At 39.6% G+C, this 15,100-nt stretch overlaps 1 protein-coding gene across 1 annotated transcript; it reads right to left on the reverse strand.

The window, feature by feature from the left end:
- Nucleotides 1-10,749: 10,749 nt before the first annotated feature.
- On the reverse strand, nt 10,750-14,478 carry LOC100612226 (macrophage-expressed gene 1 protein-like). Its single transcript, XM_063784630.1, is given in 4 exon segments — nt 10,750-11,481; nt 11,484-13,095; nt 13,442-13,553; nt 14,408-14,478. Coding segments are annotated over 4 exon segments (2,328 nt in total). The 3' UTR covers nt 10,750-10,948.
- Nucleotides 14,479-15,100: the final 622 nt, after the last annotated feature.

A 15,100-nucleotide genomic window follows, 5' to 3' on the forward strand; every position in this document is an offset into this window, starting at 1 on the left:
CACTGCAACCTCTGCCTCCTGGGTTCAAGCGATTCTCTTGCCTCAGCCTCCTGAGTAGCTGAGATTACAGGTGCACACCACCAAGCCTGACTAACTTTTGTATTTTTAGTAGAGACAGGGTTTCGCCATGTTGGCCAGGCTGGTCTCGAACTCCTGGCCTCAGGTGATCTGTCCACCTCAGTCTCCCAAAATGCTGGGATTACAGGCATGAGCCACTGTGCCCAGCCCTCAGTAAAATTTCTGGGGGTCCAGTGGTGTGGAGCCCGTGGAGACATTCCTTCTAAGATGAAGGATAAGTTGCTGCACTTGGCCCCTCCTACAACCAAGAAAGAGGTACAAAGCCTAGTGGGACGATTTGGATTTTGGAGGCAATACATTTCTCATTTGGGTTTGTTACTCTGGCCCATTTATCAAGTGACCCAAAAGGTTGCCAGTTTTGAGTCGGGTCCCAGACAACAGAAGGCTCTGCAACAGGTCCAGGCTGCTGTGCAAGCTGCTCTGCCACTTGGGTCATATGACCCAGCAGATCTAATGGTGCTTGAGGTGTCAGTAGCAGATAGGGTTGCTGTTTGGAGGCTTTGGCAGGCCCCCATAGGTGAATCACAGCAGAGGCCTCTAGGATTTTGGAGCAAGGCCCTGCCATCTTCTGCAGATACTATTCTCCTTTGGAGAGAGTTCTTGGCCTGTTACTGGGCTTTCATGGAAACTGAATGTTTGACTGAGGGTTATCAAGTCATCATGGAACCTGAACTGCCTGTCATAAACTGGGTGCTTTCTAACCCAACTAGCCATAAAGTGGGTCATGCACAGCAGCATTCCATCAACAAATGGAAGTGGTATATATGTGATCGTGCATGAGCAGGTCCCAAGGGCACAGGTATGTTACATGAGGAAGTGGCTCAAATGCCCGTGATCTCCACTCCTGTCACCCCGCCTTCTCTCCCCAAGCCTGAGCCGATGGCCTCATGGAGAGTTCCCTATGATCAGTTGACAGAGGAAGAGAAGACTAAGGCCTGGGTTCACAAACAATATGCAGGCACTACCCAAAAGTGGATAGCTGCAGCACTGCAGCCCCTTTCTAGGACATCCCTGAAGCAGTGAAAGGAAGTCTTCCCAGTGGGCAGAACTTCGAGCAGTGCACCAGGCTGTGCACTTTGCATAGAAGGAGAAATGGCCAGATGTGCGATTATATACTGATTCATGGACTGCAGCCAATGGTTTGGCTGGGTATTTGGGGACTTGGAAGAAGCGTGATTGGAAAAATGATGATAAAGAAATTTGGGGAAGAGGTGTGTGGATGGACCTCTCTCAGTGGTCAAAAACTGTGAAGACATTTGTATCCCATGTGAGTGCTCACCAACGGGTGACCTCAGCAGAGGAGGATTTTAATAATCAAGTGGATAGGGTGACAAGTTCTGTGGACACCACTCAGCTTTTCCCCAGACACCCTTGTCATCATTCAATGGTCCCATGAACAAAGTGTCCATGGTGGCAGGGATGGAGGTTACCCATGGGCTCAGCAACATGGACTTTCAATCATCAAGACTGTACTGGCTATGGCCACCGCTGAGTGCCCAATTTGCCAGCAGCAGAAACCAACACTGAGCTCTCGATATGGCACTAATCCTCAGAGTAATCAGCCTCAGTAACCTACCTGGTGGCAGGTTGATTATATTGGACCTCTTCCATTAAGAAAAGGGCAGAGGTTTGTCCACACTGGAATAGACACTTACTCCAGATATGGGTTTGCTTACCTTGCACACAATGCTTCTGCCAAGACTACCACCTGTGGACTCACAGAATGCCTTATTCACCATCGTGGTATTCTACACAGCACTGCCTCTGACGAAGGCACTCACATTATGGCTAAAGAAGTGTGGCAGTTGACTTGTGCTCATGGAATTCACTGGTCTTACCATGTTCCCCATTATCCTGAAGCAGCTGAATTGATAGGACGGTGGAATGGCCTTTTGAAGTCACAACTACAATGTCAACTAGGTGACAATACTTTGCAGGGCTGAGACAAAGCTCTCCAGAAGGCTGCGTATGCTCTGAATCAGCATCCAATATGTTTCTCCCACAGCCAAGATTTACGGGTCCAGGAATCAAGGGGTGAAAGTGGAAATGGCACCACTCACCACCACCCCTAGTGTTCAGTAGCAAAATTTTTACTTCCTGTTTCCACAATGTTATGTTCTGCTGGCCTAGAGGACTTAGTTCCAGAGGGAGGAAGGCTGCCACCAGCTGACACAACAATGATTCCATTAAACTGGAAGTTAAGATTGCCACCTGGACACTTTGAGCTCCTCCTACTTTTAAGTCAACAGGATAAGAAGGGAGTTACAGTGTTGGCTGGGGTGATTAACCCGGACTGTCAAGACGAAATCAGTCTACTATTCCACAATGGAGGTAAGGAAGAGTATGCATGGAATACATGAGATCCATTAGGGTCTCTCTTAGTATTGCCATACCCTGTGATTAAGGTCAATGGAAAACTGTAACAGTCCAATCTAGGCAGAACTACAAATGGCCCAGACCCTTCAGAAATAAAGGTTTCGGTCGCTCCACCAGGAAAAAATCCACAACCTGCTGAGGTGTTTGCTGAAGGCAAAGGGAATACAGAATGGGTAGTAGAAGAAAGTAGTTATCAATACCAGCTATGACCATATAATGAGCTGCAGAAACGAGGACTGTAGTTGTCATTATGATTTCCTCCTTCTTTTGTTAAAAACATGTTTGTGCATGTACACACTTCTACTAAGAAAATATCTTCATTTCATTTCAGTTTTCCTTTATCATGTGACATAAGATTTTTTGACTTCATATCAGAATTTAAGTATTGTTAACTTTATGTAATAGTATTTGGGTTGGGGATTGGTGCATTTCCAGTTGTATGAAGGATAGTTGTATTATGTTAGGTGTAGTTATGACTTTATTATTGTCCTTTTTGAAGATTATGTATGATCTTAGGAGATGTGTATGGGTTCAAGTTGACAAGTGGTGGACTTGTGATGGTTAATACTGAGTGTCGACTTGACTGGATTGAAAGATCCAAAGTATTGATCCTGTGGGTGTCTGTGAGGGTGTTGTCAAAGGAGATTAATATTTTGAGTCAGTGGGGTGGGAAAGGCAGACCCACCCTTAATATGGGTGGGCAGCATCTAATCAACTGCCAGCCCGGCTAAACGTGAAGAGATTAGGCTGGCCTAGCCTCCCAGCCTACATCTTTATCCCATGCTGGACGCTTCCTGCTCTCAAACACTGGACTCCAAGTTCTTCAGTTTTGGGACTCAGGCTGGCTTCCTTGTCCCTCAGCTTGCAGATGGCCTATTGTGGGACCTTGTGATCATGCAAGTTAATAAGAAAATCATATATATATATATACACATCTGATATATATCTCATATATACACATCTGATATATATCATATATATCTTATACATATGATATATATCATATATATCTTATACATATGATATATATCATATATATCTTATACATATGATATATATCATATATATCTTATACATATGATATATATCATATATATCTTATACATATGATATATATCATATATATCTTATACATATGATATATATCATATATATCTTATACATAAGATAATATATCATATATATCTTATACAAGATGATATATCATATATATCTTATACAAGATGATATATATATCTCATACATATGATATATATCATATATATCTCATACATATGATATATATCATATATATCTCATACATATGATATATATCATATATATCTCATACATATGATATATATCATATATATCTCATACATATGATATATATCATATATATCTTATACATATGATATATATCTTATACATCTTATACATATGATATATATCTTATACATCTTATACATATGATATATATCATGTATATGATATACGATATATATCATATGATATATGATATATATCATATATATGATATATATGATATATATGATATATATCATGTATATGATATATATGATATATATCACGTATATCTTATATGATATATATGATATATATCACGTATATCTTCTATGATATATATGATATATATCACGTATATCTTATATGATATATATGATATATATCACGTATATCTTATATGATATATATGATATATATCACGTATATCTTATATGATATATATGATATATATCACGTATATCTTATATGATATATATGATATATATCACGTATATCTTATATGATATATATGATATATATCACGTATATCTTATATGATATATATGATATATATCACGTATATCTTATATGATATATGTGATATATATCACGTATATCTTATATGATATATGTGATATATATCACGTATATCTGATATATGTGATATATATCACGTATATCTTATATATGTGATATATATCATATATCTTATATATCTTATATATGATATATATCATATATGTCATATATATCTTATATATGATATATATCATATATGTCATATATATCTTATATATGATATATATCATATATGTCATATATATCTTATATATGATATATATCATATATGTCATATATATCTTATATATGATATATATGATATATATCATATATATCATATATATCTTATATAAGATATATATGATATATATCATATATATCATATATATCTTATATATGATATATATCTTATATGATATATATGATATATATCTTATATGATATATATGATATATATCTTATATGATATCTATGATATATATCTTATATATCTTATATATGATATATATCATATATGTCTTATATATGATATATATCATATATGTCTTTTATATATCATATATATGATATATATCATAGAATATATATCTTATATATGATATATGTCATATAGTATATATCTTATATATGATATATGTCATATAGTATATATCTTATATATGATATATGTCATATAGTATATATCTTATATATGATATATGTCATATAATATATATCTTATATATGATATATGTCATATAATATATATCTTATATATGATATATGTCATATTATATATCCTATATATGATATATGTCATATAATATATATCCTATATATGATATATGTCATATGATATATATCCTATATATGATATCATATCATATATACATATCATATGATGTATATCTTATATGACACATATCATATGGTGTATATCTTATATGACACATATCATATGATGTATATCTTATATGACACATATCATATGATGTATATCTTATATGACATATATCATATGATGTATATCTTATATGACATATATCATATGATGTATATCTTATATGACATATATCATATGATGTATATCTTATATGACATATATCATATGATATATATCTTATATGACATATATCATATGATATATCTTATATGACATATATCATATGATATATCTTATATAAGATATATATCATATGATATATATCTTATATAATATATCATATAATATATATCATATATATGATATATATCATATATATCATATAATGTATATCTTATATATGATATGTATCATATAATATATATCTTATATATGATATATAATATATGATATATTAATATAGCATATATAATTATATATGATACATATTATATATAATTATATATACCATATATTATATATTATTTAGTTTATATATTATATATCTTATATATGATACATATTATATATAATATATCATATATATGATATATCAGATATATAATATATATGATATATGATATATCATATATAATATATCACATATAATACATAATATATCATATATCATACATATTATATATAATATATAATATACAACACATTATATATGATATATAATATACAACACATATATGATATATAATATATAACACGTTATATATGATATGTAATATATAACACATTATATATGATATGTAATATATAACACATTATATATGATATATAATATATAACACATTATATATGATATATAACACATTATATATTATATATAAATATATATTGCATTTATCATATATAATTAATATATATTATATATTAATATATATTGATAGGAATGCAGTAGGCTTCCTATCAATTTCACTTCTAGGAACACCATGATTAATTAGCCAGTGCCAGAACTCTACATGAGTCAGACTACTCTGACTGCTGCTTTGTTTTTAAATATATAATATATAATATATAAATTGTATATAATTAATATATAATATATATTATATTATGATATATATTATATAATATATATGTATTATATGATATATTATATATGATATATATCTTATATATCATATATCTAAAATATATATATGACATATATATCTTATTAGTTCTGTCCCTCTAAAGAACGCTAATAGAGCAGTTAATATTTATACTAGGTATGCTTTCTTAGTTCTCCATGCCCTTAGCACTATCTGGAAAGAGAGATGCTTCCTCACAGCCAATGGGTCTCCCATTAAACACCATCAGGAAATTGACAGGCTACTATTCTCAATCTTCTTTCCATGGGAAGTGGCAGTAATACATTGTAAAGGCCACCAAAAGGGGACAGATAAAATAGCTGAGCGAAATAAGTTGGCAGACCAAGCTAAATTGGCAGCAAGAGTGCCCCATATTTCTGATCCACTTGAGGTCCCCCTGATCTGGAAGGGCTCCATAAAAGAAAAACCCTCAATATTCTCCTGTGGAGACATAATGGACCACCTCTCAGGGAAAGAGCTTTCAGCTCTCAGGATGGTGACAATCAGAGGATGGCAATAGGTAAAAATTTATTTAAAACGATCAAACAGATACTTAATGTTTATGAGGCTTGCCTTAAAAATAACTCCAACTAACAGATTCTTCCCCCAGAACACAAAGAATAGGAGGCTATTCTATTCCAAGGAAAGACTGGCAGATGGATTTCACCCATATTACAAGGATAAGGGACATCCAGCATCTCTTCGTATGGGTGGATACCTTCAGTAAGTGGGTAGAAGTATTCCCATGCCAGACAGAGAAAGCCTCTGAGGTAATAAAAGTACTAATCAATGAGATAATTATTTGCTTTGGACTGCCTAAGTACCTCCAGAGTGATAATGGTCTCGAGCTTACTGAACCACAGGGCAATTTCCTCCCACACTTAGCAAGGAAATACCTGAGTTAAATAAAAGAGCCATCCCTGCGATGTTTAATGTCACACCGATGCCCATTGCCAGGTTACCAGATATAATTTGGAGAGTCTCATGCCATCTCTGCCTTTAGCAACGTGGTCAAGTATCTGCTGGACTTCTAGGCCACAGAAAGATGGCCACAGAGGGGTGAAGAAATAGGCTGAGGGTTCTTGGGAAGAAAGATACAGTGAGGCAGTAGGAGGTGGGGAAGAAAAGAAGACGGACTTTCACAATGGAATTAGGCACTGGGGAGAGATCAATTTCCCCACGTCAGGGAGAAGAAGGTATAGGTGGGGAAAGGGGTGGCCAGGAGCAGAAGGAAGAGGACTCAAGATGGAAAGGGAGCCGCTGTGCCTGTGGCAATACCACTTGGAGAGGTCGTTTTCATACCTTCAAGCCTTTTCCCCTGGGGTTTTGATTGTGTGGGTGCCCCATTTCTTGTCCTCTCTGCAGATGTCCAGTGAGATTTCCTCATCCTCGTGCTGTTCTTGTGTGGCTTTCTGGGCAGTAGGGATCTTGAATTTCCTTTCTGACACTACGCCCAGCAAGGCGGGGAGCATTCCTCTGCCCTTTCTCTTGTGCCAACCTGGAAAGGTGCAGTCTAGATTTCAGTGAGAACCCTGCCAGCTGAGCCCTGTGCATCTACTACCTTGACACAGGGTGTTTTCCCACCAGAAGCCCTGCTGTGCTCTCCTGGCCCAAGTAGGGGATTCCATGCCTTCCCTTTCATGGTCTTAGCACCAGCAGCCTAGTTTCTCCCTTCCAGAGTCTCCAGGGATGGCAAATGTAAGTGGAGACAAACCTCGTCAGGTGCCCATCCCCTAAAAGGTTAATTGTGTATACGTGGCTGTGGGTGCCTTTGTGTTTTCATTCTCTTCCCCTTTTTGTTAAATTTGGTTGTCTGTGTGGTTTTATACTTGGTCAAAAGTACTCGTCTTGGTGATGCACTATTGTATGCATGAGAGAATTGGGGGAATGCGCATGTGGTACAAGAAAGAACCCCTGACCCCTTTCCTTCTCTGTGGTCCCCGGCATTAGATTGGGGGTTCTGGGAGAGGCAGGTGAATGTCCTAATGTGAATTGTTCTGTTTGTAACTGGAGTGTTTTGAAGTCCTTGGTGTTGCTCTGAGAGAGGACATCGCCACCTGGTGTTCATGAGGTGTCTGTGCAGAACAATAAACGGCGAATGAACAACCACAAAATTGTTGCTGTTGTTAACCTTCCGCCTTTTGTAGATTAGTGCACCTATTCTGTGAGGGATTTGGGTTATCTTCCTGAGGGCAACCACAAGCCCTACCACTGGATGCGGGAAAAGTCCCTTCAGCACCCACTTAAAAAATATATCTTCCACATTGTTCTCACCCACACATTTGACCTGGTTAGACTCTTCACCTAACGGAACAGACAATATGGCTGGGAAAATAAGTAAGTGAACATGTGGGAGAAAAACCATCGTTAAAATTGTGAATGTTCATTTTTAAAGGTTCCTTCGCCTGACTACAATATGAAGTATGTTTGAATTGTTGCTTCTGCCTGTTGTTTCTCAAATAAATGTTTAATGTTAATCATCTCAAAACTGACAAGAACACAAAAATAAAATGTAAATGCAGAGCCTCCTTTGTCACCCAAATCTGTGTCTATTTCTGATAGTCCATGGAATGTGGTTTTCTTGGAAGCCAGGGTTGGTCTCCCTACAGACCGTAGCCTAAGGTTACCAGTTAGGGACCCAGGACTTGGAAGGCAGAGCCTGTGAGCTCTTCCATCAGGGATCTGACTCCGCAAAACGACTTGATGAATGCAACTGGCAAACTCCCATGTTCGGACTTCATATGCATGAGCCGTTGGACAGAGGGTTTCTTAGTACATACTTTAATGCATATTTATGTGCAATCTTGTTAGTGGGAATATAAGTTTGTGAAGAACTTCTCATTTCAATAGGCAGTTAATGCATTAAAAGTCTGGGAATTTGGGGCTGTATTTTTCCTTTCTGACTCAATAATCTTCAAAGAATTCATAGGAAAGTCAGTATTTGCAGACAAGTGGTTAACTTGGCTAAAACGTACAAAACACTCAGAACCCACAAAACACTCAGAGGTTTAGAAGAACGTTTTAATGCTTAAGAGGCAGAGTTAAGTAAAGGGGCTATAGAAATCAGTGTCCTTGGCTGGGCAGTCAGGAGAGCAGGGCTCAAATTCTGTGACTCACTTCTCTGTATCTCAGTTGGAAATGAATGGGTATCCTGGTTCCCACCTTCCCACACACTGTGATACTTCAGACTCCTTGGATGAAGGGCCTTTTTTCAGCCCAAGATCTTGATTGTGAACATTAACAAAGAGAACAGTCATCCTTCATAGAAGATAAATCAGTAATGATATTTGATTCAGTGAATAAATGTATCCTTTAAAAAACATTTTGTGGGGGAACATGACAGTGGTGGAGTAATTACAATCAGATGAGATTGGTATTAAAATTGAGTAAAGCCCCAACTATTGCCAGCTGACAATCATGTGTCCTGCTAACTGCCCCAGGGCTCTCAGCCTGGAACTGAAATAAATGTGTTACAAATGGTGCTGGATGCCTTTTTCAGTTCATTTGAAAACATGGATTTGATCGTGTCAGCTCCCTTTCTGTGGGGAAAAAAAGTAGGGTCCATAATTGGTGTTATCTACTCTGTTTTGGTCTTAGGGAAGAAATAATACTTAGATGTGGGCTTACTTTAACTTCTTGCCTTTTTCACACCCAGAACAATGCAAACTTATTGAAATGTGGCGTGTGTGTGTGTGTGTGTGTGTGTGTGTGCATATAGCAGGAAGACGGGAAGGGTAAGGACCATCCTTGGAAGAGGAAGGGGTTGTGCTTTGGTAACATAGAACATAAAACCATAAAATTTGGTCTATCCAAATCTACAGCTCCTTTCAATGCCCCATTTGTGATGAGCTAACAGGACGGAATCAGGTAGTTGGTTGTGGGTAAGAATTTCAGTTTCTCCTGAGCACGAGAATCTTTTTCAGTTTTTATCTGTCTTTCCTTACTCCTTGTCTACAAACTGTCCCTTCCCCATTGACCTACTATTAGAAGCTTGTATGTTAAAATATTTTTGGAGGACTTCATGACACTAGTCAGAAGTCCAAGAGTGGTCTGGTCTAAGGAAGACTTCATGGGGAAGCTGGAAAAAAGTGGAATTGGTGCAGGCAACATCTTTCTTTTCAGATGCTGTTTAGATGACATGGAGGAGATAACACAGTCTGTCAACAGGGAGCCCTAAAAGTTAAAAAACAGTGGCCAAACAGGACTTGTGTCTTTTCAGGGTTTTGCCAGGCTCTAGAAGCATGAAATCCAGACAACTTTAAAGGGGGTGTGGGGGAGAGAGAGAGAGATGCATTTAAGCAGAAATTCTTACAGCACACACGTTGGAAACCACTGCAGACTTCAGAGTAAATGCATAGTTTCCAAATCCAAATGTTAACATTCCCCCTTCTCTGTTTTTACACAAATGCATTCAGGTGAAGAAAGTGATACATTGGGAAAGGACACTTGCTTCTTATTTTAGTCCCAGGATGGCTTTTGCTTCAAGAGTCCCAACTGTTCCCTCTCCCCAACCCCACCCTTGTCCATGTAGCAATATGAATTGCCTGGCCCAGAGACCTAAACAAGAAGTCACAAATTTCCGTGTGATTTGGTTGCACTTGCCATTTCAACACTTAGGAAAATAGAAGTAATCAGAAATGACCATGCTGTTTGGAGATGAGAGAAACCCTTTTCAGGGAGAGATTTAAGCTGGACTCTGCCCCTGTTCTTGGTCAGGATTGTCTCCAGTTGCTGCAGTGCCTGGAACCAAACTCTGCCTCTTCCAAAATGCCAAGTATCCCCTCTTCTTGAATTTCCGGGTGCCATAGATGGCCAGGGTGATGACAACAGCCAGAATGGTGGTGGCTCCCACTACGATACCAGCCGTAGCCCCTCCTGACAGACCACCACCATCCCTATGGATGGCACTCATGGTGCTGAGCAGCTCTAATGGTTCTCCCAGCCTCCACTGGTGGGTCTGGGAATCTTTAATCTAGGATCTCGCATTCTCAGAACTGGTCACTATGACAGTGTTGGCATCAGCCTCACTCTTAAGGGGTGGCTGGGTGAAAGGCGGGAGACTAGCAGGGGGAAGGAACTTTTCTGTAAAGAGCCCAGCCTTGACACAGTAGGACACTTGGCATCCATTGCTGATGAGGGCTAGGTGCTGGCTGAAGCCTCTCGGACACTTTTTCAGGGAAGGTGCCCCTAAATCTTTGGATGTGGCTGGAACCACCAGGGGTTCCCAACTGTGCAGCTGAAGAACCCACCAAAAGGGACCGCAAACCTGCTTCCCAACTCATAGTCCTGAGAAACGCATACCTTGAGGTTTTCAAAGAGTCTCCATGGAAAGTAGCCAGTTGGGCATGACTGTGCATTTGTCATGGGGTTTATGCTCTTGCTGTTGAAGAGGCCCCTGAAAAGCAGTCCTGAGTTGTCAGGTACTTGGCTACTGGCCACACACCAAAAAGCCCTAAATTCACCCTTTGCCACCTGGAACACATCTTCACACACGGTCTTGCAGAAGACAAGGAGGGTGCACTTCTTATGACACTCCAGGTGGTTGTAACACTCCTCGCAAGTCTTGGATAGCAGGTGCACCGAGGAGCAGCCAGAGGGGCAGGAGAAATCACCAGTGAGTGGATTCTTCTGCTCCAACTTTGGGCAGAGAACAACATTTTTATTCCCTGAGAACTGGCTGCATTTCTGATAAACCCCACCGAAAGAGAAGTTGGTCATTTTCCCTTCGCAGGAGACATCATCAGTGTTGGCCTGAAAATTGAAGTAGGGAGAATTGAGATCTGTGCAGCCAGGGTTGGTATTGAATATGTAATAGCGTTTCACAGCTGTTTCCACTGTCTTTGACACCTTCTTCACCAGGGGGCCTGGCAAGTCAGGTAGCATGTTGGGGTTGATGAAGAAATGCAGCGGCAGGCCAGAGCGGTCGATGGCCACCAGGTGGTTGGTGATACCCTGCTGCCAGGCCTGGAGGGTGATGCCTGGGTAAAAAGGAACCCCTCCAATGCTCTGCACCCTGGAGTTGGTTCGGTTTGAGAGGTAGCTCTTGGTGAGGACATTCTCCGAGGTATGGTTTTCCTCAAATGTGAAGTTCACGGTGTTTTGGAAGGCAAGTCCAGCAGAGGCGGTCACGGCACTACGACTGCTCTGGCTGTCTTGGAAGAAGGAGGCCTTGATGTGGTCCTCCTGAATAAGAGCAGCCCCAGCGTCGACACTGGTGATGACGTGGGTGCCGTAGTTGAGGACCAGGAGTTCTGCCAGGTAGGTGGCCATCCTTCTCTGGTTGTTCTCTAGACAGTCAGAGATGTCAAGGAGCTCCTTCCTAAAACCTGAGCTTAGCTCTAAAGTTGGGTTGATTTTGACTGTGTAGACGAGGTTTCTTACCTGAACTCGGGTAGTTATAGCTTTGTCCTTCACTTGAAGTGTTTTCATTCTCTGGAACTCAGCAGAGAACTTGGCATTGACTTTGGAATAAAGACAGAGATCTGTGTTGATGTAGTAGGAGATACTTCTCTGGTAATTAACCCAAGATTCCAGGATTTCTGAGTTCATCTCCAGGTTGCTCTGTTTCTGGAGAATGGTGAAGATTTCATCAGGGATGATATACTGTCCATCCTCAGTTGTCCTGCAGTTGGTGTAAGTCAAGTCCATCACCCATCCCATATCCACATTCCGCAGATTGTCCCAGCCCCCTCCAGATAGGACTTCCAGGATAGGCAGTTTCCAGGCATCCTTGCATTTTTGAAATCCAACTTCATCTGTCTCTCCCAAAGGCTTGCCTGATGTAACCCATGCTGCCACTGTCCAGAAAAGGATGGCAGCCCTGAAGCTGTTCTTGGCTCAGACAGCCCCAGCCACACAGGAGCCTACGCAGTGGCCAGCAAGCTTCAGGCAAACTAAATGGAGAAAAAGAAAGCAGCTGTGGATACAGTTCTCCAAAATTCAACAGTTCTCCAAAAGCTACCAGTTTCTCTTTAAGCTAGTCTAATTGCAAAATAAGGAAATGAGAGTTGGTTAGAATATTAAAGTCCATTAGGACTTTGAATAATTTATGCCATGCTAAACATGCAAACACAGCCCTACATGCCTAACAGTTAACTATCCTAATTTTCCCCCAGCCCTGACTGGTTACTCTGCTGCAGGGGTGTGCACTTAGAAAAAGTGTGACCCCACAACCTACTGCGTCCTCCACCAGAAAGTTTGTCTTTTCTTTTTTCTCACTCTCTTGGACTTGATGTTTTATATTTTCCCTGACTGCTGTTTCCTGGGACTCCAATACCAGTTTCCTTTTACTGGAAACACAGAGGCAAATGACAACATCATCCTTACTGAAACACCCTGCCTCCACCATACCCATGCAAGCTGTAAGTCAAGGCCAACCCGGTTTCCCATTTGCCTGGGGGTGGAGGCTGTTTCCACAAAAGAAAGGAGTGAAACTCTTGGACACTTGTCCTGTGGGTTTCATTGTTATAAGCCCTAATAGTTCTGTCTTTGGGGATGACATTATCTGGGGCAGAGCTGACAGGGCCTGAAGAGGATTCTGTTAAAATATGCTGAAAAACCCCAGTTTGCATTGTTCTAAGCATTCAGGGTGAGAGCAAGGGGCACCTATACTGACCTGTTTTCTTTCAGGTAGAAATATTCAGGACAAAACCACACTGTTATCTAGATTTTGATTTATCAATGGCAGACAGGGGTCAAGGAACATATGTGTATGTCTACACACATTTATATAGCCCCTGTGTGTATGCATTTTGCATGAAGTTGGTACCTGTCATCCTGTCATACCTTTAATTTTTCATTCCATTGCTAAGTGTGTGTATTCAGTTTAGGTGCATAAAAAAAGGTGGCTCTTCATTACTCAGTATTTTTTCTAAAAGCAACAATTCATTTGTTACATTATTAGAAGAATATAATTTCATAAATGTCTTTTCATATGCCAATGCCAGCTCTATTAGAGCCCATAATTTAAAACAATGTTTCCAGGCCCATTGATCTGGTGCCAGGATTGATTGAGACCCAACTCTGTTAATTCTTGAGGACAGTTAAGCTGTGTCTTAGTACACTTAGTGGTAGCTGGGGAATCCAAGGGAGTTAATGAAGCTCCCAACTGCATCCTTAACATTCCCAAAATTATACCACGTACCTGATGCGGTGTGGGACTGAAAAAGTCAGGTTGCAATTCACAGGTATCACTACACCATCGCCTGTATGCATCCTGGAAAGAAGATTCCAAGGAATTGAATTCCTTTGATGGTCATTGATGCAACTAAGAAGTGTTTTTAGAAAGAACGAGGCTAGTTGCCTAGCTTCCCAAGGTCGGCTTCACTAGTTATTATAAAAACCATGATGGTGTTCTGTAAATCCAGAAATATTGCATTCTGGGTCTTTTTTTTTCCAATACAGGGTCTCGCTTATTTCCTAGGCATGGTCCCACTATGATCACGGTCCCATGATCAGCATGGGAGTTTTGACCTGCACTATTTCCAACCTGGGCCTTTTTACCCCTGCTTAGGCAACCTGGTGGTCTGCTCCAGGAAGGTCACCATAGTGATGCTGAACTTAGGGAGGACACCCGATTGGCATAGCACACTACAGCCCAGAACTCCCGGACTCAAGCTATCCCCTTGCCTCAGCCTCCAGAGAAGCTGGGACTACAGGCATGCACTACTGTGCCCGTCCATTCTGAGTGTATTTGTGCCACGGTTATCATGCTTCTGGGAGCTGGCACCAGCCATCAAGAGAGATTAATTTATGAACCAATGCCCAGTCTATATTTGGCTAGAGAACCAAACTTTTGCAAGATCTTCTGGTTAATTTATAAATCAGTTAGTTATAA

Source organism: Pan troglodytes, chromosome 9 (genome assembly GCF_028858775.2).
Source record: "Pan troglodytes isolate AG18354 chromosome 9, NHGRI_mPanTro3-v2.0_pri, whole genome shotgun sequence".
Classification (NCBI taxonomy): Eukaryota; Metazoa; Chordata; class Mammalia; order Primates; family Hominidae; genus Pan; species Pan troglodytes.